At 41.4% G+C, this 25,163-nt stretch overlaps 1 protein-coding gene across 2 annotated transcripts in view; it reads left to right on the top strand.

Moving 5' to 3' along the window:
* Positions 1-25,163, top strand: part of LOC144682828 (PC3-like endoprotease variant B) — an 898,333-nt gene that overhangs the window by 634,742 nt on the left and 238,428 nt on the right. For both annotated transcript variants that reach the window (XM_078545597.1, XM_078545598.1), the window contains exon 13: positions 589-702. In XM_078545597.1, coding sequence (XP_078401723.1) covers positions 589-702 — 114 coding nt within the window. The remainder of the gene's footprint in view (positions 1-588; positions 703-25,163) is intronic.

Below are 25,163 nucleotides of genomic sequence, written 5' to 3'. Positions count from 1 at the left end.
AATGGAGTCAAAGGGTATAGGAGGTCAGAAGGAAAGTGGAGTTGAAGCCACAGTCAAATTAGCCATGATCCATTTGAATGGCGGAGCAGGCTCAAGAGGCCGAATGGCCTACTCCTAATTCAAATGTCCATATGTGTGTAACATAAAGTACTATCAATGGATTTTCCTCCATTGATGATAGCTAGAAGCAGGAAAGGACCCCACCAGACATGATAAATTTTCAAAGCAAAGCATAAATACATTTTTAAAAGAAGTACTTTCCCATAGGTAGAATCATTGTTCTCTGCTCCCTCTATATAAATTCCGTTCATTCGATGAGAAAAGACTACAATATTTCAGTTGATTAAAACTAGCTGTATTCCAAACATTTGGATTTGGTGCAGTATACAATTTAACAGCAGCCAAATTGCTGCTGTCTGTTTTGGGAAATTGTACTCACTGCTGGGATTACACTTTGTAATGCATGTGACTCCACATGTAGGACAATGCAGATTTAAGAAGTTATAGTGAAGTTGACAATTCAAAGCCAGTTTATTTATACCAAAATAAGATGATCTGGTTTGTTTACAAATCTCTTTTCTTATTTAGACCCAGTCTCACATGGCGTGATGTGCAGCACCTGATCGTTCGAACCTCTAAAATCTCTGACCTTTTGAACAAAGAATGGAAGATTAATGGAGCGGGTTACCACATTCACCACAAGTAAGAAACCAATTCATGGAAGGTTATTTCCACAATTGTGTCTTCATTACGTAAGGAGTTTCATTATAACAAGATTCGACTGATTGAGTTGGAGATGAAGATAGAGAGAAAAAGTAATTACATGTTGATCAGGAATGCAGTCCTAGATCAAAATGTACAGATTAAAGATAGCAAGTTACTTGAGGCAACTTGAAGCAACAAAACTTTACAATATTTTTCTCCCTTAATTCAAGATATTCTCTTCCTATGAAAATGTATTTGACAAATCTTCTCATTCCCAATACTACACAAATATTGCTGTTGAATTTACCATTAGAATTTTCAGCCTGACATAAGAATGAGACTGCTTTCTGCAACTGAACTGGAATGATTCTTAAAGGTGTAATTATCTATGCACATATATTTTAGCTCTATGTCTAGGAGTGATTAGTTTTCATTGATTTGTAAGGTATGTTTCATTGCCTATGGGCTAAACAATGGAAGATTAGAACTGAGATTTTTACTATAAGCAGCAAGTCACTTCACAATAATAGAAATGTCAAGCCAGTTGTACATGGACCAGAATTGAAATATTTGAATTTTGTTACTACGATTTGCTAGACACAAACTCACTATAAAAAGGCTCTTTGAAGTTTCTAATTGCATGATATCTCCTGGGTGTTTAGAAATTTCTAGCACTGAGATTTTTCATTTATTTTGCAAGTAGTTTGTTTCCACTTTGATGATGAAAAGGGTTGTGGGATGTTTCTACCTAAAAGCAATATCCAGTGTTAAGAGAGAAGCAACGTCTATAGCATTTTGAGCATTATCTTAAATGTAATTGTTCAAGAGGTTAAAATTATAGAATAATACAGCACCGAAGGAGGCCATTCCACCTGTTATGTCTGTGTTGGCTCTCTGAAAGAGCTATCAAATTGATCCCATTCATCTCCTCTTTCCTCATTGCCCGGACATTTTTCCGCCAAGTACTTAGCCAATTTTCTTTTGAAAGTTATTATTGAACTTTCTTCCATCACCCTTTCAGGCAGTGCATTCCAGGTCATAAGAGGTCACTCCACAAAAAAATGTTTGCACAAGTCATCCCTGCTTATTTTGCCAATTAGCTTAAAGCTGTTTCTTTGGTTATCGATTCTTCTGCCATTGGAAACCATTTAATCTTCTTTGGTCTCTGGTAAAACCCTTCACAATTTTGAACACATCTTCCCTTAACCTTCTCAATCTAAGGAGAACAACCCCAATTTCTTTAGTGACTCCACATATTGGAGTCTTTTATCCCTTGTACTTTTCTTGTAAACCTACCCTCTCTGAGATATTGACATCCTTCTTAAAATGTGATACCCAAACTAAGCTACAATACTCCAGCTGTGGCCTAACCAGTACTTTTATAAAGGATTAGCATAACTTCCTTGCTTTTGTACTCAATGTCTCTATTTATACAACCAAGGATCTCATATGCCATTTTAACAGCTTTCTCAGTTTGCTCTGCCATCGCCAAAGACTTGTGCATGTGACCCACATCTCTCTGATGCTGCACCTTCTTCAAAATTGTACCATTTAGTTTAAATTTCCCCTCCTCATTCTTCCTACCAAAACTAATCACTTAAAACTTCTCTTTGTTAAATTTCATCTGCCTTTTGTTTGCCCATTTCACCCATCTTGCTTATCTCCTCCAGCAGTCAGTTACTATCTTCCTCGCTGTTCACTACATTTCCGAGCTTTTGCGTCACCTGCAAACTTTGACATTATTTCATATATACCCAAGTTCAGGTCATTTATATATATCAAAAAGAGCAGTGGTCCAACACTAATCCCTAGGAAACACCACTTTCCTCCAATCTGCAAAACAACTGTTCACCCTTACTCTCTGCTTTCCGTCCCTTAGCCATTTTTGTATTCGTGCAGCCACTGTCTAGTTCCAAAAGTTGCAATTTTCCTAATAAATCTATTGTGGATTTATGTGGTATTTTATCTCATGCCTTTTTAAAGTCCCTCTACACATCAACAATTGCACTATCCTCATTAGCCCTCTTTGTTACTTCATCAAGTAACTCAATCATGTTACTCAAACATGATTTACCTTTGACAAATCTGTGCTTGTTCTCATTTATTAACCCGTATTTTACCAAGTGCTAATTAATTTTGTATTAGATTATCGTATCTAAATGTTTTCCCACCACTGATGGTAAGTCAACTGGCCTGTAGTTGCAGATTTATCCCTCTCCCTTCTTGAACAGCAGTGAAACATTTGCACTTCTCCAGTCCTCTGGAACACTCCCATATCTAAGGAGAACTGGAAGATTGTGGTCAGAACTTACACAATTTCCACCCTTACTTCTCTTAGCAACCTAGGATACATCCCAGCCAGACAGGATGGATTTTCTCTCTTGAGTGTTGCCAACCTTTTTAGTCATTCCTTTTTACCATTTTTTACCCCATCCAAGTTCTCTACTACCTCCTCCTATATTGTAACATTGGCAGCATCCTCTTATTTAGTGAAAACAGACACAAAGTACATAATAGTTATTCAGTACATCAGCCATGCCCTCTGCCTCTACAACTAATACATGTTTTACAACAAAAATACATTCCTTTGATGCACAAAAACCCAGCAAGGAAAGTGTTGCAAAGTGTCCGTGGCTAATGAAAGAAATCAAGGATTGTATTAGATCAAAGAAAGAGGCATATAAAGTTGTCAAAAAAATGATAAGCCTGATGATTGGGAACATTTTAGAATTCTGCAAAGGTACACCAAGAAAATGATTAAGAAAGGGAAAATAGAATATGAGAGTAAACTAACGAGAAACATAAAACGGACTGTAAAAGCTTCTATAGGTATGTAAAAAGGAAGTGATTAGAAAAAGCTAATGTGGGTCTATTACAGCAGAGTCAGGAAAATTTATAATGGGGGGTAAGGAAATTGCATTCAAACTAAACAAATAATTTGTGTCTGTCTTCACAGAGGAAAATGCTAAAAATCTCCCAGAAATAATGGAGAATCAAGGGACTCATGTAAACTAGGAACTGCAAGATAATAATATTAGTAAAGAAAAATGTATTAGAGAAATTAATGGGACTTAAAGTAAATGAATCCCCTGGGCCTGATGATCTACATCCCTGTTGAAAGAGGTGGCTGTAGAGATAGTAGATGCATTGATGATCATCTTTCAAAATTCTACAAACTCTGAAGTGGTTCTTGCAGATTGGAAGATGGCTACGTCGCCCCACTATTTAAGAAAGGAGGGAGAGAAAATGGGGAATTACAAACCTGTTAGCCTGACACCTGTAGATGGGATAATGCTAGAATCTATAATAAAGGATGTGATAACGGGATACTTGGAAAATAATGGTAGGATTGGGCAGAGTCAACATGGATTTATGAAAGGGAAATCATGTTTAACAAACCTGTTGGAGTTTTTTGAGTATTTAACTAACAGAACAGGAGAAACCATTGGTTGTGGTGTATTTAGATTTTCAGAAAGCTTTTGATAAGGTCCCAAACAAGAGGTTAGTAAGCAAAATTAGAGCACAGGGGATTGGGGAGTATACTGGCATGGATTGAGAACTGGTTAATGGACCAAAAACAGAGATTAGGAATAAATGGGTCATTTTCAGATTGGCAGGCTGTGACTAGTGTGGTACTGCAAGGATCAGTGCTTGGGCTCCAGCTATAACAATCTATATCAATGATTTGGATGTCGAGATTAAGTGTAATATTTCCAAGTTTGCAGATGACACAAAACTAGGTAGAAGTGTGAGTTGTGAGGAGGATGCAAAGAAGCTTCAAAAGGATTTGGAGAGGCTAAGCAAGTGGACAAAAATTTGGCAGATAGAATACAATGCTGAGAAATGTGAGGTTATCTACTTTGGTAGGAAAAACAGAAATACAGAGTACTTCTTAAATTATGAGAGTATTGACCTTCAAAGGGACTTGGGTGTTCTTGTTCTTGAGTCACTGAAAGCTAACTTGTAGGTGCATCAAGCAATTAAGAAGGCAAATGGTATGTTGGCCTTTATTACAAGAGGATTTGAGTATAGCAGTAAAGATATCTTGCTGCAATTATATGAGACTTGGTGAGACGGCACCTGGAGTATTGTGTACAGCTTTGGTCTCCTTACCTAAGAAAAAATATACTTGCCATAGAAGGAATGCAATGAAGGTTCACCAAATTAATCCCTGGGATAGAGGGATTGTCCTGTGAGATTAAATAGTCTGGGCCTTGGTTCTCTGGAGATTAGAAGAATGAGAAGTGATCTCATTCAAACATACAGATTTCTTACAGGGCTCAAGAGGGTAGATGCAGGAAGGCTGTTTCCCCTAGCTGGGGTTTCTAGAACCAGGGGACATAGTCTTAGAATAAAGGGCAGGCCAGTTAGGACTTAGATGAGGAGGAATTTCTTCCAAATTCTTTGGAATTCTCTGCCCTGGAGGGCTGTGGAGGCTCAGTCATTGGGTAAGTTCAAGATTGAGATTGATAGATTTCTACATATTAAAAATATTAAGGGAGACGGGGATAGTGCAGGGAAATGGTGATGAAGTAGAAGTCCAGTCATGATCCCATTGAATGACGGAGCAGGCTCGAAGGGCTGAATGGCCAACTCCTGCTCCTATTTATTATATTCTTATACTGATCAAGAAAATTATTTTATGCAAATTTCAGGAATTCCTCTCTCTCTTTGTCCTTTACACTGCTGTGTTCCCAATCTGTTTTAGGTGGTGAACGTTAACTAGGGTTTCACTTTAGAATCTATAAAGAGATAGTTATTGAAACTGCGGTGTGTTTGAGTTAGGTTTATGCTTGTAATGTTTCACTCTATAAATAAATATAAGAATGAGTAAGCACTGGTTCCAGTTCTATCCTTCACCAGCTGGCTTTTGGGATTAGAACATGATGAGAGAATGGTTGCTCAAAGGTGAATGTTGGAAGCTAAAAAGAACTCAGAAAGAAAACTATGATCCTTGAAGTCATTTTGAGAAATGACAGAAAGTAAATGTAAATTATTTGACCATGATTACCTTCAAATGTATTCAGAGTCTGGACCATATGATCAGTGAAAGAGTGAAGTAGATGTGTGGGCCTGGGTTACTTCCTACCAAAGAGGAAACTAGATATGGCCTTGACATTGCCGCATCCGACCAGAAGTAAAATCAGAAATGCACTGTTTTGTGAGCTGGTTGCCCAGTTGGATATTGATGGAAAGACTTGATCTTCTATTAGAATTCTTGGATGAAATTTACAAGAAAGATGATCTGTTAAATGCCAATGAGGTTTGGTCAGACTTTTCGATAGGTTTCAGAAAATACATGATTATTCAGTGGAGGAACACATCATGAAATTTAAAAGATTATATAAAAGATTGAGGAAAATCAATTTAGAGATCCCTGATTCAGTGCTAGCATTTAAATTGCGAGATTGTGCAAAGATGTCTATGTGCACAGACTCCTGGTTCTAACTGGTGCTCAGTTCTCAAAGAGAAACTGCCTGTTGGATCAGGTGCCTGCTGCCTTGGAAATCTCCTGAGGAAGCAATCATTTCCTGCAGCCTTCATGGAACAAATGGGATATTCCGCAGTGACACAAAGAACAGAGGACTCAATGATTGCAGATTTTGAAATGGTCCAGATACTGAATGCAGGCATCAGTACATTGTAAGGATTACAGACAGGGGAAATGAGGATAAAAGCACCATGAGCAGACCTGGCTATTACAGCAGAAGGCAGAATTGGAACAGCAATATATCCAAATGAATCCCAGGAATTCCCAAGGAAGAGGTAATAGGTGCCTCAGGTGTTACTCAAAGTGTTATTTTGTGCTGACTGCCCAAAGCGAAGAAGCAAGGCCCTCAAAATAACACACTGAATTCTGAGGCAGAAGTTGAAGATAGTGATAAACCTGAATGAGTTGTACTGGTCACAAGGAGTTTTAGTCCCATGGAGAATGTGTTAGTCGTGGACTCGTTCAACTGTACTTGCACTTTGACAGTATGCGGAACAGATTTGTTAAAACATTATCTAAATTCACTAAGAAGTGAGAAACGATACAAGGTTAAGGAATATAAAAGTGTTACTCTCTTTAGGTATAGTGATGACAAGACATTGTTGGTTACTAAAAAGAGTTGTATTAAATGTAAAATAGCTGGGTTAAGCCACTTTATCAGTACTGATAAAGTCTCTATGAAAAATGCACAAAAGAAACTTGACTTAAAGCATGATAAGGCAATTATTTTTGGAAAGTCAGTAGATCTGCAGTTTATTCAGTCAGGACATTATTGTATCCCCTTAACAAAACCTGATGTTTCTCGTCAGAGTGTTAGACAAGCATTAATGGCATCTGGTGATAAGAATCAGAGAAAAAAAAGCAAATTATCTTAAAGTTACCTAAACAATCTGCTCACCTTATTTGTCAAAGATTAAAAAACCTGCTAAAGGATACAGTTGCGGTTGATGAAGAATATATGAGGCTAATAGAAGAGGTTAGTGGGAAGTGTGAAATTTATATGAGGTAGTGGAGGACGACATTATGTCCTACTGTAAGCCTTTCATTGGCACATGACTTTAACAAGGTAGTTGTCATGAATCTAAAAGTATGAAACAAAGAGAGAAATATTGTCATTCTACATTTTATAGACCTGACATTTAGATTTGGTCTCTTTACAATAATACATAATAAGCCTTGATGCTTGTGTACACTTACTCAGAAACTGAGCTCCAGGTCATTGTTGGCTCCTTCTCTGAAACATGTGAGAAAAAGGGCCTTTCACTAAATACCTGGAAAACCAAGGTTCTCTTCCAGCCACCTATCACAGCACAACACCACCGTGTCAATTAAAATCAATGGCAAGATCCTGGAAAATATGGCCATTTTCCATGGGCAGGATTTTCCCATCGGCGAGCGGGGGGGCAGGGCAGTAAAATGATGTGTGGTGACGTCAGACGGGACTCCCGATGTCACTGCGCCCCATTTAAATTTCCAGATAGACAGGGGCTCAGCAAAATCAGCTGTATGCCTGCTGACCTGTCAGTGGCCAATTGAGGCCATTGACAGAGTCATTGAAGTAATTAATGGACCGGCCCATCCAACGTTAAGGTTGGCGGGCAGGCCGGGAGCCCCGGCGGGCTTCAGAAAAAGCATGCAACCTCATCCATGGGTGGGATGGGGTTTCATGTAGGTTTTAAAAAATTTAATTTAAGTTTTTTAAAAAGTTATGTACATGTCCCAACTCATGTGACAGTGTCACATGAGGGGACATGTCAGGGAATTTTTTTTTTCTATTTTTAATATTTTTTATTGTAGAGCCGATTTCCCTGAGGCAGCACTTAGCCTCAGGGAGATGAGTGCGCTCTTTCGTGCGCATTCACTCTCGGGTTTAGGGACCCACCCCCCTCCCCGCCCGCACAGGGAGCGCATAGTACTTCCGTGCGGACATCACGCTAGGCGGGCCTTAATTGGCCCGCCCATGTAAAATGGCGCCCTGCCCCCGATTGGGGGTGCCGATCGGAGCCGCGCCTGTGCACGCTTGCACTTCAACTTCGCCCCTGATGGGGGGAAAATCCTGCCCCATATCTTGGGGGCTTCCTCTTGATGAAGGCTGACATGGGAGTCCCTGATTTGTGACCAACCAAAATGGAGAAGGCTGATTTTGAAAGAGACCGAAAATATTAAGAGACTTGGTCTGGAATGTGCAAAGTTGAGGCATCAGAGGGAGTGCACAAACCTCCAAACAACCCATCTACCCAACCCTTCGAGCACCTCCAGCATCGCTACAGCAGAGTCTGCAGATCACACATTGGACTTATCAACCATCTCAGAATCCATCAAAATGGAGTCAAAGCAAGTCATCCTCAAACCCATGCACTGCCTAAGAGAGATGGTAAGGACAAATGGGTTATTATAGGCAAAATCATGGAGAAATGGATAGGGACTGGACTTGGGACACCAGAGAAGTTTCTGACAGATAATGGAGGGGAATTTGCCAATAATGGGTTCAAAGACATGTGTGAAAACATGAACATTATGGTTATGAACACCGCAGCTGGAAGCTTTTTCAGTAATAGACTCTGTGAAAGGAATCCTGTGCTGGACGACGAAATGCTGCATAAAATCTTAGCTGATCAAGCAGACTGTAAGTTGACAATCACTCTGGCATATAACAAATTCACTTTAGGTGGTTGGGAGTACAGCTCCCAACAATTGGTCTGTGTGCAAAATCCCAAATCACCTTCTGTGCTCTGTGATAATCCTGCTCTCAAAGGTACTACAATTAGTTCCATTTTTTTCTGAACAGTCGTATGTATTACATGCAGGGAGGTGGGCTTTCATCAAGGCTGAGGTCCTTGAGATAATTTGGAGGACTCTGAGGCATTGTATAAGACCATCCAAGACAGAATTTAATTCAGGAGATTTGGTGTCTTATAAAACAGTGTCATAGAGAATGGAAAGGACTGAGTAAGTTAATAGGTTGTGATTGTAAAACTGTACTTATCAAACAAATCAAATTGTTAATGTTCATTCCTCACAGTTAATCAGATTTAATTACAAAATCTCAGACTCTGAGTCGCTGACAGAAGTAAACCAGGCACCTTGAACCTCAAATGTTGGGGGGTTTGTGATGAAGGTCCGAAGGAACTGAATGCAGTAGATGAAGGGCTGGATATAGTGATAATATGAGTGATGATGATGCACAGGACAGAGCTATCGCATCCAAAGGCCAGTTTCCCAGATTGAGTACTCAGGTGACATATATTCCAGGGGGTTTAGTGAATGGAGGGATGCAATAACTATGGGATATGCAGGAAAAGCTATTAGCAAGTTTAAATATTAGTTGAATGTTCAGCAAGGTGGGCAAGAAACAAGGTTCATGGACTAGCAGAATAGAGAGAAAACACAGAGCAAGTACTGATAGTGGACCCAGAAGTGACTCTTGCATCAGAAAATTATCACTTTCCAGAGAAAGCCTCTGATAGTGTGAGGGAGATCTCACAGTAGTTATCCCATAGACATAAATGTGCTGGTAGAAGATTTAGCTGGAAAAGATTAGACAATGTAATAAAGACTATAGAACAGTCTTGGAACAGAACTAGAAGCAGACGTCGTCATGACCATGAAGGTTTCGTGGTTGCCAGTAAATTTGAGGATAGACTAATAAGAGAGGCAAAACAGATGAATTAGATTGTTGTGGAGAGTTTAGAGTAGATTATTAGGTATCAAATGAGTGACAACTAAATCTCTCAGATTTGTACTGAAAAAATCCTTGCACAGGGAAATTAAGGCTAAAGCAAGGCTAGTTGCTAGAAGCTTTGAAGAGCAACTGGATGATACAGATGTTAGGGTGGACTCTCACAGCTGGAAAAGAAATCTTAGAAATTCTCCTACCACTTTTGGCCACATGTTCATGAGAGTGTAGACCAATCAGCATAAAAGTTACATTTCTACAGAGTGATACTTTTCAGAGAGAAGTGTATCTGACACTGCCCAACGAGGCAACAGGTGTAGGAGGGAAACTGTGGAAACTTAAACAAATGTGCTAGTGTCCTGAATGATGCAATCTGGGTGTGATATTTTTTGGTGAGATCTGTTTCGCTGAGAATAGGTTGTATTCAACTAAAAGCAGATCCTGCAATGTTTTATTGGTAGTATAAAGGGACACATTCAGGCATCTTTATGGTGCATATTGATGATTTCTTAAAATGTGATACTGTGAAATTTGGGAAATATGTTATTAATATGATTAGACTAGAATTTAAAATTGGGAGACGGGCTTCTGGGGCTTTTAAATACATTGGTTTAGATAATAAGCAGACCATGTCTGGAATAACTTTTAAATCTTATTTTTATTCTTTCATGGGAGGTGGGCAGTGTTGGTAAGGCCAGCATTTGTTGTCCATCCCTAATTGCTGTTGAGTGGCTTGATAGACGTTTCAGAGAGCAGTTAAGAGTTGCTGTGGGTCTGGAGTCACATGTAGACCAGACCAGATAAGGATGGCAGATTTCCTTCCCTAAAGGATATTAGTGAACAAAGGTAATATTTAGAGAGTGTCACTCCCATCGTGTTAATTGTGCAGGATCATTGCAGAAAATTGATGTTACATCTGAAGAAGAGGCAGAACAATTGTGAAGCTTGTGCGCTCAGACTAGACCAGATACTCGTTGGGATTGGGATTGAAGTACAATGTTGGAGTTAAAATAGAAACTAAAGGATAAATGCACTAAAGTCAAGAATATTTTAAGGGTAAATTAAAATATTTTAACCGTTAAATTTGGCGAAATATGCACTTAAGTTCCCATCCTTAGGTGACCCAAAGAACATGAAACCAATAATTTTTAGCAATCTTTCGCATGTTAATCTTACTGATGGGTATTTGAGTGCAACTGGCTTCATAGTATTTCTTAGTGTAAAAATGGGAAATATCCTTTAGCTTGGGAAGTTAAGAAAATAAAAAGTGTTGTTAAAAGTACTGAAACACTTGGTCTTGTGGAGGCAGTGGATATAGGATTCTACTTTTCAAATATTTAAATGAGGTTCTATAAAAGGAAAATAATGAAGATTGTATGCTTATTGAATATTATGTAGATAGTATTCATTGTGGGATAAACTACACCTTGGTGGCTTGAAACAAATACTGGAAAGGAAATCTCTAAGATTAAATGGGTAATACAAGTGATCAACGGTCTGTTTTACAAAAGAAATGCTTGAACAAAGAAATTGTTAGGGATCCTAGAGGAGGGGAATCTCGCAATGTAATCCTTTGTCCAGAATACGGAATTTTTAAAAATTTGATTTGTTTTGGAATTTTTTTTGTGCATATTAACTATAATTTTTATTTAAAGAGAAAGAAGGAAATCTGTTAATTGTGCATTAATTGTGTTTAATTGCATGCAGGTGGTGGGTATTAACTTGAGTACCCTTTGAAGAGACACTTATTGAAACCTCAGTTAGGTTGAGTTAAGAAGTGTAATGTTTCACTCTGTAAATAAAAGTAAGACTGAGGAAAGATTGATCCAGTACTATCATTCACTAGCTGGTTTTCCAGATTAGAACACCCAATCCTCCCCTTGTTTGAGCCAGGCCTCTGTTATTGCCAACTCATCATAATCCTATGTAGCTACTTGTGTCTACAGTCCACCAAACTTAATTCCCATCATATATTTACATGTATTAATTTAAAACTGATCTTGCTCAGCCTTGCATATCCCTCCTGTCATACCCCACCTTTTTCTGAACTCAGCATAGACACAATTGGCTGAATGGCCTCACCCTATGCTGTACTATTCAATTATCCTGTTCTTTATTTTGATGCTGTTTGTTCCAGTCCTCTGTGAACCATGTGTCTCCTCTCTAATGCTTCATCCTGCTGTCCCATTCCCTGAACCACAAGATATCCCATGAGGATATTGGCTCCAGCCCTGTTGAGATCCAGGCCATTCGTCTTGTACTGGTCCCTTCAGCCCCAGAACTGGTACAGTGTCCCAGGAATCTTAAGCCCGACCTCCTGCCAAATCCCATATTTCCAGTCAAATGTTAACCTGTCTTATCTTACTTCTCCTGTACTCTATCATGTGACACTGGGAGGAATCCAGGGTTGCTACCTTTGAGGTCCTGTTCTTTAATTTCCTCCCAAGATACTGAAACTGTCTGTAGGAATCAACGTTTTACCCACATGTGTCACTGATTCCAATATGGGCCACGATTCTGGCTGTTCACCTTCCCCCTGCAAAATTTCTGTACCTGTTTAAGTGATGTTCTTTGTCCCAGCATCAGGGAGACAACACACCGTGAGTGTGCTAACTTTTGTGATGGCACAAGATAGAATCATAACAAAGATAACTTTCCACTGGATTCTGTAGCTTTCATTGAAATCTTTTCTTTTCATTTCCTTCATTATATTACATAGAGATCTTGGGCTGGATTTTACGCCCCTTCTCCCCCACCACCACCGCCCTCCACTCAACCCAGGCGTGTTTTTGGTTGGAGGGTGGGGGTGTGGCATGTAAAACATGACAGTCGGATAACCCACTGCCTTTCCGCCCACACCAGGCCCAGTCGCTGCCGAATTCAGCAGCCGCACATTTTGAAAAATATAATTTATGGGCAATTGGCTCGTTAACAAGCCAATTGACCTGAATATTACCGTACCCATGCCTTAATGCGTGAGGTGAAAAAGCAGGTCAGAAGGAGGTGGCATCCTTGGGGGAGGACCCCTGTAAGTTGATACCCCCCCCACTTTGTACCTCCCTGCCTGACCTCCAAAACCCAACCTCCCACCCCGCTCGACCCCCTCCTCCACCACCAACCCCCCACCCTCCACCAGGATGCTTGATCCCTTCCCACCCTAAAAGTCCAGGACTTACCTTAGTGAGGGATTCATTGCTCTTCTTCCCAAGGCCTGCTTGCATTCCCAGTAGCACCCACAGCTGAATTCTGGGACTGCTGGACCTGCCAACCAATCTGATTGGCCAACAGCTCTCGAAGGTGGAAGTTCCTCCCACTGGGCGGGGGGGCGTAAGTCCCACTCTCTGCTAGCTAAGGCTGCCTGCAGCATGTTATCGCTGTGGGGCAGCTTTTTTAAAGTTGGTGGGTTCATATTACAAACCTGCCTCTTACCCGTTACAGCACTGCAGCACTTGTAATGGAGGTGGAATGGGTGGAATTACAGTGTGACAACTTTACTTTGGTTGTTCCCACAACAGATGTAAATATGAGAATTTATAACAGAAAAGTCAAAAGGATGATTGTGCATATGTATGATTTTTAATATGTTACAAATATTTCATACAGGGACTCAAACTCAATAAGTGTAGACTTCAGGTGAAGCAAGATTAGAAGAAAGTGGATACTGGTAATTGGGTGAGAGCTGAGAGAAGCTCATGATTGTTGAGGCCAGAGATAGGAGGTGAAGCAGGCTGGGCGGGAAACAAAGGATGAGTAGAAATAGTAGGCATGGGGAAGAGAATGCAGAACAGAGTTAGAGACTGGGGCAGATGAAAAGTGAATCAGGGTTTGAGGCCTGGGAGGAGGAAGAAACAGAGCAAGAAGCAGGAAGTGTTAGAAGTCTGTGGTAGGCAGGTGAGGTGAGAGTGACTGTCCTTGACATCAAGGCAGCATGTGACAGAGTGTGGCATCAAGGAGCCCCAGCAAAACTGGAGTCAATGGGAATCAGGCGGAAAACTCTCCACTGGTTGGAGTCACATCTAGCACCAAAGAAGATGGATGTGGTTATTGGAGGTCAATCATCTCAGTTCCAGGACATCAGTGCAAGAGTTCCTCAGGATAGTGTCCTAGGCCCAACCATCTTCAGCTGCTTCATCAATGACCTTCCTTCCATCATATGGTCAGAAGTGGGGATGTTTGCTGCTGATTGCACAATGTTCAGCACCATTCGCAGCTCCTCAGACACTGAAGCAGCCCATGTCCAAATGCAGCAAGACCTGGACAATATCCAGGGCTGACAAGTGGCAAGTAACATTCACGCCACACAAGTGTGAGGCAATGACCTTCTCCAACAAGAAAGAACCTAACCATCGCTGCTTGACATTTAATGGCATTACCATTGTTGAACCCTCCACTATCAAAATGCTGGGAGTTACATTGACCAGAAATTGACTGAACTAGCTATATAAAAACTATGGCTACAAGAGCAGGCCAGAGGCTAGAAATCCTGCGGCGAATAACTCACCTCCTGACTCCCCAAAGCCTGTCCACCATCTACAAGGCATAAGTCAGGTGTGTAATGGAATACTCTCCACTTGACAGGATGAGTGCAGCTCCCACAACACCCAAGAAGCTTGACACCATCCAGGACAAAGCAGCCCGCTTGATTGGCACCCCAGCCACAAACATTCAGTCCCTCCACCACCGATGATCTGTGGCAGCAGTGTGTACCATCTACAAGATGCACTGCAGAAACTCACCAAGGCTCCTTAGACAGCACCTTCCAAACCCACGACCACTACCATCTAAAAGGACAAGGGCAGACACATGGGAGCCCCACCGCCTGGAAATTACCCCCCAAGCCACTCACCATCCTGACTTGGAAATATATCACCGTTACTTCTCTGTCGCTGGGTCAAAATCCTGAAACACCCTCCCTAACAGCACTTTGGGTGTACCTACACCACATGGACTGCAGCAGTTCAAGAAGGCGGCTCACCACCACCTTCTCACAGGCAATTAGGGATGGGCAATAAATGCTGGCCTAGCCAGCGACGCCCACATCCCATGAATGAATAAAAACAAGAATGCTTGAGCACTGCTCAGAGGAAATGACTGCATTATTGTGGCATGCGAGTCTGGTGTGGTAAACCTAATAATAAAGGGAGTGAGGGAGACGAGAGCGAGAGAGAAAGCCCATTAGAGCATAAGAAATAGGCGAAAGAGTGGACCGTATGGCTCCTCAAGCCATTCAGAAAGATCATTGCTGAAATTGTGCATGAATTCCACTTTCAGCGCCCGAAAATCTATTATCTCTGCCTTGAATAGACTCAACATCTGATAATCCACATCCCCAGGGAAGAGAATTCCAAAGGTTCACAGCCCTTTGAGTGAAGAAATTTCTTCTAATTTCAGTTCTAAATGGATGTTTCTTTATCCAGACACTATGATACCTAGCTTTAGACTCTCCAGCCAGGGGAAACAGCTCCCAACATCTACCCTGTCAAGCCCTCTCAAAATGTTATATGTTTCAATGAGGCCACCTCTCATTCTTCTAAACTTCAGAGAATATAAGCCTGGCCTACTCAATCTCTCCTCATAGGACAGTCCTCTTGTCCCTGAGGGAGAAGGTAAATGGGAGAGAGGGAGAGTTGGAGCAAGTGGGAGGAGGGAAAAGGGAAGGAATAGGATGGCACAGGTAAAAAGAAACACTAGATCTACTGCAGTAGCTGTTATCCGGAAACTCAAAATATATATGTATCTTTTAAATCTGAGAGTCACGTGGAGGGAACCGGACTGGGATGGGGCCTGGTCTTGGCTTGCGCGCAACTGTATTTTCATTCTCCACAGGATATATCTGAGGCAAATTTCCCCCTGGAGGCTAAAATATGAATATGGTTAAAATAGTGGATCGATTTTCAGAGCAGCTATGCCAATAAATGGATATAATAAAGCAGAAAAGGAGGTGAAGATTTGTGTCACCAAATTTTGCACTTCCTCCATGTTACCCATGAGCAATTTCCAAAAGGGCTAGAAGCACCAAATAAATTGTTGTTGGATCCATATGTCATTGCATTGTGCACACAGTTTCCAACAGTCATGCTGACATAGTATTGTTTCATGTAATCCCTCACATATCCATTCAACATAAAACAGACATTGAGGATTTTTGGGTCTATGTTGTTTATGGAAATAGATTTAATATACTATATTAAAATATTGGTAGAATCATTTGAAGCTATTTTTGCACTAGTTTTATATTTTCTGATGTTGCTGTTAAGATTGTCAATGACTCTTTGGGCACTTAGTTAGGCACTGTTCTTTCTCACCTGCAGGTTCAACAGTTGCATGGTAGGTTTTCCCATAAGAATTTCCTGTAGCTGGGCTTCTTGGAGGAAGCAGAAATGTTTTGAGTTGGTCAGGCTGCACAAGCAACTGTGCATCCACTTGCCGGCATCGGCAGACAGACACGTGCTTACTGTTATCATTTTGTGTTTTTGCCACATTCTTAGCATAACACCTCAGACCATTCACATAAGTGAGCCCCATTCACTATGATGTAAAATGGCCCTGTTATGGATTTGATTTTCCAGACAGATTTCTCATAAGAAACAGTGAACATTATTTACAGGGTTTCAGCAGCAGTTACATGCTTCCATCAAGGACCACAACTAGACACAAACTCTGCCCCTAAGGTTCCCTGCGCTTTGAGCTGATTCGTTCACACTGTCACACGATTCTATACAGTACAATAAGTCTTAAAGCTATAGTCACTACATTCCTTAAAGCTACAGTTACTACATTCCTCCCCCTTTAATTTTTTTTTTATAATTTGTATTTACAAGAACAACTACATTCATGACATTGCAAATATATACACAGGCTATGAAATTATACGTTTAGTCTCTCAGGTGGTTTCCTGATCTGGGTGGAACATCGTAGCTCCACGACTTTAGAATCTCTTACTGAGTCTTCATTTTCTGAAACCACAGCAACATCAGATACCCCCTTAGGCACAGGCAGTTCAGTGTTATCCACTCTGACAGAGACATCTGATATGTCTATTCTTGGCTGATCAATCACAACGGGGACCACCGGTTCTACAATGGTAACAGGTGGGATATCGGTTTGTTGGGGTATCTCTCTTCTTCTAAAATGATCCACCTGTTTTCGGGTGATCCGGCCCTCTGCTTCTATGCGGTACGACAATGGTCTGGCTGCAGAAACTTTTACACCAGCGATGTTTCGTACAAATACTGTTTCACCTACAGTAAATTCTCACTCTCGGCTATGCAATCATGAGTCCTTTTTTAATTCCCTTGACTGTTCTCTACATTCCCCTCCAAATTGGGAAGTACCAGGCTTAATCTCGTATGAAGGCAGCGCTTCATAAGTAATTCTGAAGGTGTTGAACCTGTAGTAGTGTGGGGGGGTCGTTCATTGTCTTTTCTGAACCATCTTCCATCTTGTCTCCTTCCGTCTACCATGGAGTTTAGTCTCGTCCTTCATTTTGACTTTGCAGTCGGCCAGGTTTCTCTCAGGCGAAATCCCAACTTGGTTCAGTTCAAGGGTTGAGCTACCCTTGGCTTCGTCACCCACTAGCATTCTGAAAAGTTGCACAACTTTTCCTTCTAATGCCTCTTTTGTTTCTCTCAGCTGATTCTTCAGCTCTTCTGTCTCCTTCTTTTATCATTTGGCTTCCTCCTGGAACCTTGAACATTGCTGTGTCTTCTCTGCCAACTGGTTCTTAAGTTTGTTCAGAGTGACGCTAAATTCATTCTGCTCCTCTTCGTATTTTTTCAGAGGTAAGGACAAGAACCCTATGTGCCTTGTCAACCAGAGTAGGGTCGGGGAGGAACCTCAGTTGAGAAAAAAGAAAGACATATATTGGAAAAACTAGTATGGAAGGTTGCATCATCAGAACAGATGCGATGGAGATGAAGGAACACAAATGTAACGGAGACTTTACAGGTAGCAGGTGCAAGGAAGTGCAGTCAATATAGCTGTGGCAGTCTGTGGCCTTGTAGTGAATATTGGTTGAAAACCTATCCCCAGAAACGGAGACAAAGAAGTCAAGGAAAAGAAGGGACGATTATGTGAAAGTGAGAGTAGGGTGGAATTTGGAAACAAAACCAATGAAATTTTCCAGTACAGGGTGTGAGAGGATGTGGCACTGATACAGTCATCAACTTACCGGAAAAGGAGATGAGGGAAGGGGACGGAGTGGGACTGAGTATGAGTAGGAAAAAAAGAATGTTGCATATATTCCACAAAAAGTAAAGCATAATTCGAACCTATGCAGGTTCCCATAGCAATGCCTTTTATTTTGAAGAAGTGAGTAGAGTTAAAAATGTTGTTCAACGTGAGAACAAGTTCAGCCAGGCAGAGGATGGTGGTGGTGGATGGGGACAGGTTGAGCCTCCTTTTAAGGAAGAAGTGGTGAGCTCTCAGACCATCCTGGTGGGGGATGGAGGTGTAGAGGCATGACCATGGTAAAAAGGAGATTTTTAGGGCCAAGAAACTGGAAGCTGTTAAAGTGATGAAGGTCTTTGGATGTAGGTGGGAAGAGACTGGACAGGGGAAGAAAATGTAGAGTTGAGATTGGAAAAAACCGGTTCAGTGAGGCAGGAACAGGTTGAAATGATGGGTTACCAGGGCAGTCCTGTTTGTGGACCTTTTTTGGAAAGAGGGTAGAAGCAGGTTGTTTGGGTTGGGCGGGGGGGTGGGATGAGGTTAGAGGCTGTGGAAGGAAGATCTCCAGAGGAGATGAGGTCAGTTATCAGTTATAGTCCTGAGAACAATGGCCTGACACTCAATGGTGGGGTCATAGTCCAGGAGGAGGTAAGGGGGAATGCCTAAGAGTTGGCATTCAATCCCTGCTAGATAGAGGTTGGTTCGCCAGGCAACAACAGCACCACCCTTGTCAGCAGGTTGGTGACAATATTAAGCTGGACCCAAGAGAATGGTGCTACATGTTCAGAGAGAGGTAGGTTAGAATGTGTGGGGAGAGCAGAGAAATTGAGATATTCAATGTTACACCAGCAGTTCTCAATGAAAAGATGTAGAGGGGGTAAACGACCAGAGGGAGGAATCCAAGTGGAGAGACAATACAGGAGATGAATAAAAGGTTAGCTGAGCAAGCGGAAGACTCCTAGCCAGAAAAGTGGGTGTGGAGGTGAAGGTAACAATGACACCTTGTAGATATGCAGCAGGTACAAGTTCTCTTTGCAATGTAAATCAAACTGAACATGAGGTTGCTGAATATTAACTTCCCATGGAAATTGTTGCTGAATATTAACTTCCCATAGAAATTGTTGCTGATTATCCATGGAGTCTCTCTGGTTTATCTATCTTGCTCTGTTCACCTCAAATGGACTATTCAATTGGGAAAAGACATGTTGAGAAATACTTTACAAAGTGTGACTCTCCTGGTACAAACACAACTTAAATATAAACCCCATAAGTTATCTGGCTTGACTCAGTGGTAGCACCCTGGCCTCCTATTTAACCTTACTTCTATCTTTGCCCAACTCTGCTATTGCCAGAGCATTTTAGCTGCTGAAATCATCATTCTTGGTTTTGTTACTTCCACACCTGAATATTTTAATACTCTCCTGGTCAGCTTCCCATTTTACAACTTCCACAATATGAGCTCATTAAAAACTCTGCTTCCTCTATCCTAGCTTATAACAAGTCCTGTTCATCCATCTCCTCATTGCTCATTGATCTGTATTGGCTTCCAGTCAACCAACACGTCAGATTTAAGATTATCATCCTTTCATATGAATCCCTCCATGGTCTTTGTGGATAGCATGATAAGGAACACAACTCACTGTAAAATGTGTGAATGCAAAGCCAGCAGCCCCAGAATCACATTTTGTATGATGAGGCTTGTCAAAGTAAGTTACAGTAGCTGCGCCAAGAAATTTGCCTACCTGTGAATCTGCTGCCATTGCTTATCCTATTCGATTAAGTATGCGATACGTATTTGGACCTGGTCACATTTTGTGTTGCATCTGGACAAAGTAGTTCATGAGGTTTGAAGGAGCTTTTGAGTTAATGTTACATTACCTGATAGAAAAAGGGACTATGCTGCTTATGAAAATTTCAACAGTGGGCCAGATTTTACCATCCTGATGCTGAGCAAACCCATGTCAGGTGATTGAAAATGGAGGCGGGGGACTGCAAATTTAAATTTCCCAGCCAATTCACACAAGCCAGCACTTTGACCACGTGGAAAATGTGGTGAGCCACAACTCAACACACAAAGTGACGCTAGGTTTAGCCTTTTCAATGCCTGCCTCAGTTTTGAATTTCTCTGAATTTGAGATCTTCAGCAAGGCGGTGAGGTTCCTAAAGTCTGTGTCAGTCACTTTGTGAACCTTGGGGGAAGCCTGTTGTGTAGCCTGGAACCTATTGACAGTTAAGTTTATAAGGTGTTGCTAACTTCAGATGCCATAATTAGATGCTGTATGATAAGTATGTTTGTAATGATTCAACATTGGGCTCTGTCCTTAAAAGGTAAGTGACCATTTAATTGGCCAGCATTGTGTAAATAATCAGTTGCATTAGAGTACATTCCGCAGTGAATAAATGACTCTTATGCATTCAACAGCATTGAGAATCAGATATTACTGTGTCATCTGGCCCCTGTGCTTTGATTTTTACATTGATTTAAAGTCCGGACATCTTTGAGCCTTTGAAAAAAACTGAACAGATGGCTAGCCACTTGTTCATTCAACTTCAAATATTCTATTGTATTCAGCTTTGGAATACTTGTTCATAAAGCTGTGCTATGGAATCACATTATGAATGTTTGGCTGAGTTCCAAACCTCGCTAATGGATTCAGGTCAGCTGTGGTTGTTGACACAGCTGTCAAGGGGACTGTGAGCTTTGTTTGATTGACAGTTTTATGGCCATTTAATAGGATTATGTTTCTTTGAAGCGGTTTTTGAATTGCTGTTTATTTTGACAGATTTATGAACACTTAAGAGGACTAGGTTTTTTAAGTGGAATTTGAATGGCTGTCTGTTTGATTAGCAGCTTTATGAACTGCTAAGAAGAGAAATTTATTTTTTAAGTGAAGTTTGAATGAATGATTGCTTATTTTGATAGTATTATGAGCATTTTAAATACATCCCTGTGTTATTATAGGCCTCATGAGTTCCGTCCATAGTGAATACCAGATGAGTGGGTATGGAGGATGTACGGGAGGCATTGGAGTACAGATGGTGGAAGGGAGATAGGAGGAATGGAGGGGTCTGGGAGTGGTTTGGGTGGATGAATGCTAGGGGGCCTGACTGGCATGTATAGAACTGGGCCAATGTCCCAGTGAACGGAGGAGAAACTTTTAACCTGCCAGCCTCGATATCCACCTTTTAAAAAATTAATTCATGGTATGTGGGCATCATTGACTAGGCCAGCATTTATGCCCATCACTAATTGCCCTTGAGAAGGTGGTGGTGAGCTACCTCCTTGAACTGCTGCAGTTCATGTGATGTTAGAAAATGAGTTCCAGGATTTTGACCCAGCAACAGTGAAGGAACAGCAATATATTTCCCAATCAGGATGCTGGGTGGCTTGGAGGGGACCTTGCAGGTGATGGTGTTCCCATATGTCTGCTCCCATATGTCTGCTGTCCTTCTAGATGGTAGTGGTCGTGGTTTTGGGAGGTGCTGTCTGAGGAGCCTTGGTGAGTTTCTGCAGTGCACCTTGTAGATGGTACACACTATTGCTACTGTGCGTTGGTGGTGAAGGGAGTGAATGTTTATGGATGGGGTGCCAATCAAGCGGGCCACTTTGTCCTGGATGTGGTCAAGCTTCTTGAGTGTTGTGGGAGCTGCACTCATCCAGGCAAGTGGGGAGTATTCCATCACACTCCCGCCTTATAGATGATAGGCTTTGTTCTTACCTTGGGCCTCTGTTCTCACCTCGGGCCTGCTTCAGGAGCCAGTGGCTTGGCTCCAGTCCAACCCTGACATTCCGGGGGGTGGATAATAACATGCAAGTGCAAGTTTATACAGGTGGCAGAAACACGATGTCATAAAATGGCCCAAGTCGCAATCATTGACTCAAATGGGAAAATCCGGCCTCACATAATTCAGGGAGGAGTGATGATTATGACAGGGTTACAACAGCATATAATAATAATTTTATGATCATGAAAAATGCTGTCTTTTGGCTCCTAAGGATGTGGAGAGACAGTGCAATGAGTTTTGTACATGACTAAGGGAAAAAGCAGCAAAGACCAAGTTCTATAAAGAAGATCACAAACTTCAAATATTAGCTTTTGAAACTCATGATTTAAAGAACTCCCATTGACAAGCACTAGAGAAAGACTGAAGCCTGTATGAAGTGCTGGTGCAAGTACAATCAATTAAACTATCAGAGTGTCAGAAAGGCCCAGAGATCATTGTCAAGAAGCTAGATATTAAGCAACAGAAACCAAAACAAGGGGGCACTAAAACTCAAGGCTAGGAGAGCTATTTCTGTGGCTATACATGGGGATGAGTGTCCAATAAAAAGAAAATCATGTCTGTCCTGTGGGAAAATGAACAATGTTTTATGCCGTTGTTCCTAGTGAAAAGGTATAACAAAAAAAAGAGAGCTGAGCTAAAACCACAGAAACAGGAGAGTGCACAAATGTGCAATACCCATTAAACGGGAAATACATCAGAGGGCATAACTGATGTTTTCCAAAGATGAGAAGTATCTATTTCATGTGAAGGAGAAAATCAGAGAAGCGATAAACCATGTGCTAAGGAAATATACAACAATTTTGCTACAGAATTAAAGTGCATACGAGAAAGTACATTTTAGATGCCTGAGAAACAGTGGGCCAGAATTTACTGTCAAAATAATGCTCACCATTATTTATATGCAAGTTACACAGCAACTTCAGGTGAGATTTATATTTGGAAGTGAACTAAAACCGTTCTTAAATCTCCTGGTGTTATATCATTGAGAACATTTCTCATTTTCCTCAAAGAACTATCATCTACTTATAATGGGCTCCAGATGCAATTAGTGCCCCATTTAGGCAGCCTGCCTCTCTGCTCAATGGGGAGGGAGGAAAGCCCAAGACTACTACAATGGCTTGAGAGGGGTCATAGCAGCTTTTTTGTCTTTATATCCATGTGGCTCATTATAATGTGTAATGCTGGCACTTCTTCAAGGTACTGAGCTTCCAAACCAGGGTATCCAAGTCTTAGCCCACTTTCCAATTCTTCCAGCATACTCCCACTGGAATTAAAATGGGATTATGCCGAAGGGGCTGTAGATTTTCAACCCCAACTTGTCTTTTAAACCTTCAGGTGATGCTTTGAATGGAGGGTGGAACCTTACGAACATTGTTTTTAAACAACATTCAGGACTATTTGTGAGTCTTGCCCCTGAGGGTGTCCGTGTCCTCTGAATGACTTTTATGGGGCTGATTAATTGAAAGGCAACTTCCACATTCACTGAATAATCAAGGACAGTTTTGGTGGGGTGGGGAGGGTGCTGTGAAGGCGGAACTGTTAGTAGAGTGTGCAAGGCTGAAGGCGGGTAGCAGCTGTGTCCTCTGAAAACTTTGAAACTTTTAAAATAAAGTGTGACCAGAGCTGCTAGGCCATCATTGTGGAGGGGGAGCCCTTCAAATCATGGCCTGCAGCCACAGTTGTGACCTTCTAATTCCTGCGGCTCTGGGATCTCCTCTGGGTGGGATGACCTCCAAGTCCTGCTGTCGGGAGGCCACTTCCGGGTACCTGCTAGGCTTCAGTCTCTGCGGGAGGGCCATTCATCAATAGGAAGATCCTGGCGGCTTCAACAATTTGCTTGCAAGTGGGAACTTAATTGATCCTAACTGGCAATTCACCACTGCTGAGTAGGTGCCAGTCTGACCCCACCTCCAGCAAGGTCACTGGCGGGGTCAGAACACACGGGCAGATGACCCAGCGCACAACTTACAGAAAATTCCCCCCTCCCTCCTTCAAAGCTATGTCAACATGGCTGATAAGATTCCACCCAGAGTCGCTTATATAAGCAACGGGGTAACTAAAAGCTTCCAGCTGCAGGTTATTTAAAAATACAAATCAGGGCTGCACAGCTCTCCCATTTGTAGTCGTGGTCTAACCAGTGATCATTATAGGGGTGCTTTGTGGCTCTAGAAATGGCCCAAAATATTTTTGGGGAAACTTTCTTGGGGCCAGGTAGAGCAGGACTATGCATCCCGGCTCTCCAGAATGACACTGGACCACTGCCTCCTCATGCTCGAGTGCCTACAGGACAATTCCCCTGTCCCTAAGCCCAACCTGACAGCTGACTCACCATGGGAACCGACTTATTTCCTGCCTTCCCACATCTGGGAAACTACGAAAGGGGAGGTATCCTTTCACTAGCTGAAGCTCACTAGCACTATTTAAATGAAGCTGACAGCCATATGGGCTCAGGCCTCCCAGCTTTAGGTGGGTGGCATGTACTCTTTACCAACTTTGTGCCTGTTTCAGGCTGAAATCTAAAATTACCCCTCATCGACTAGCAGCTGTGTATTGCAAGAATGATTTGATTTCTCTTTGCATTCTGTCTCCCACTTATGCCTGTACATTTGTGTGTGTCAATACATGCATATTTGACCAGGTAAAGTCACATATGAAATTCAAGCCTCAGACCACCTCAAATTAATTGTTCCCATGGAGAATTCCAATTTAACGCATCATATATTTTAAGTATACAATCCTACCTTTGCTGTGTGAAATATTTCCACCTTTCTTTCCCATAAATGGAGTCAGGCCTCTGCTGAGTTTCAGCTACAGACAGCAAAATGTTTTTGCAGTTTTGTTCAAAGTATTAGTTTTTGTTTGTGTTATGATGTAGATATGAATTGCTGACTGATTAAATGGGTAAAATTGTAAAGATCTGACCGTTAGCCAATTGTATCCCTAGAAATCCCAGTGCAAACACAGAAGTTCCTAACAAGCTGGTCATATATTTATCAAGAGTCAACTCTTTTTTTTCAATAACACGTGGCATAGTCAACGGGCATAAGACTGGGTCATCCTGCATGTGTTTATTTTCTTATTATATTTTATTTATTTTGTTATTTTGTCCGTTTAATATTTTGCCAATTTCTAATGAATTGTTTCTTGTTCAAATCCGCCTGTGATCTCTTTTCACATTGATGTGACTATTCAGTAGCCTGCTGGGCCAAAAAAGAATCCTATAGTGAAAATAAAGTTAATGGCAAACAAGCTAATAGTGTTAATGTGAGGGGCTGCGTATTTATCAATAATGGTATGGCCTTAGGAAACTGTTGATAAGTGGAACAAAAATTAGCT

This window comes from Cetorhinus maximus, chromosome 7, assembly GCF_964194155.1.
Source record: "Cetorhinus maximus chromosome 7, sCetMax3.hap1.1, whole genome shotgun sequence".
Taxonomy (NCBI): Eukaryota; Metazoa; Chordata; class Chondrichthyes; order Lamniformes; family Cetorhinidae; genus Cetorhinus; species Cetorhinus maximus.
This window is presented reverse-complemented; position numbering and strand designations above follow the sequence as displayed.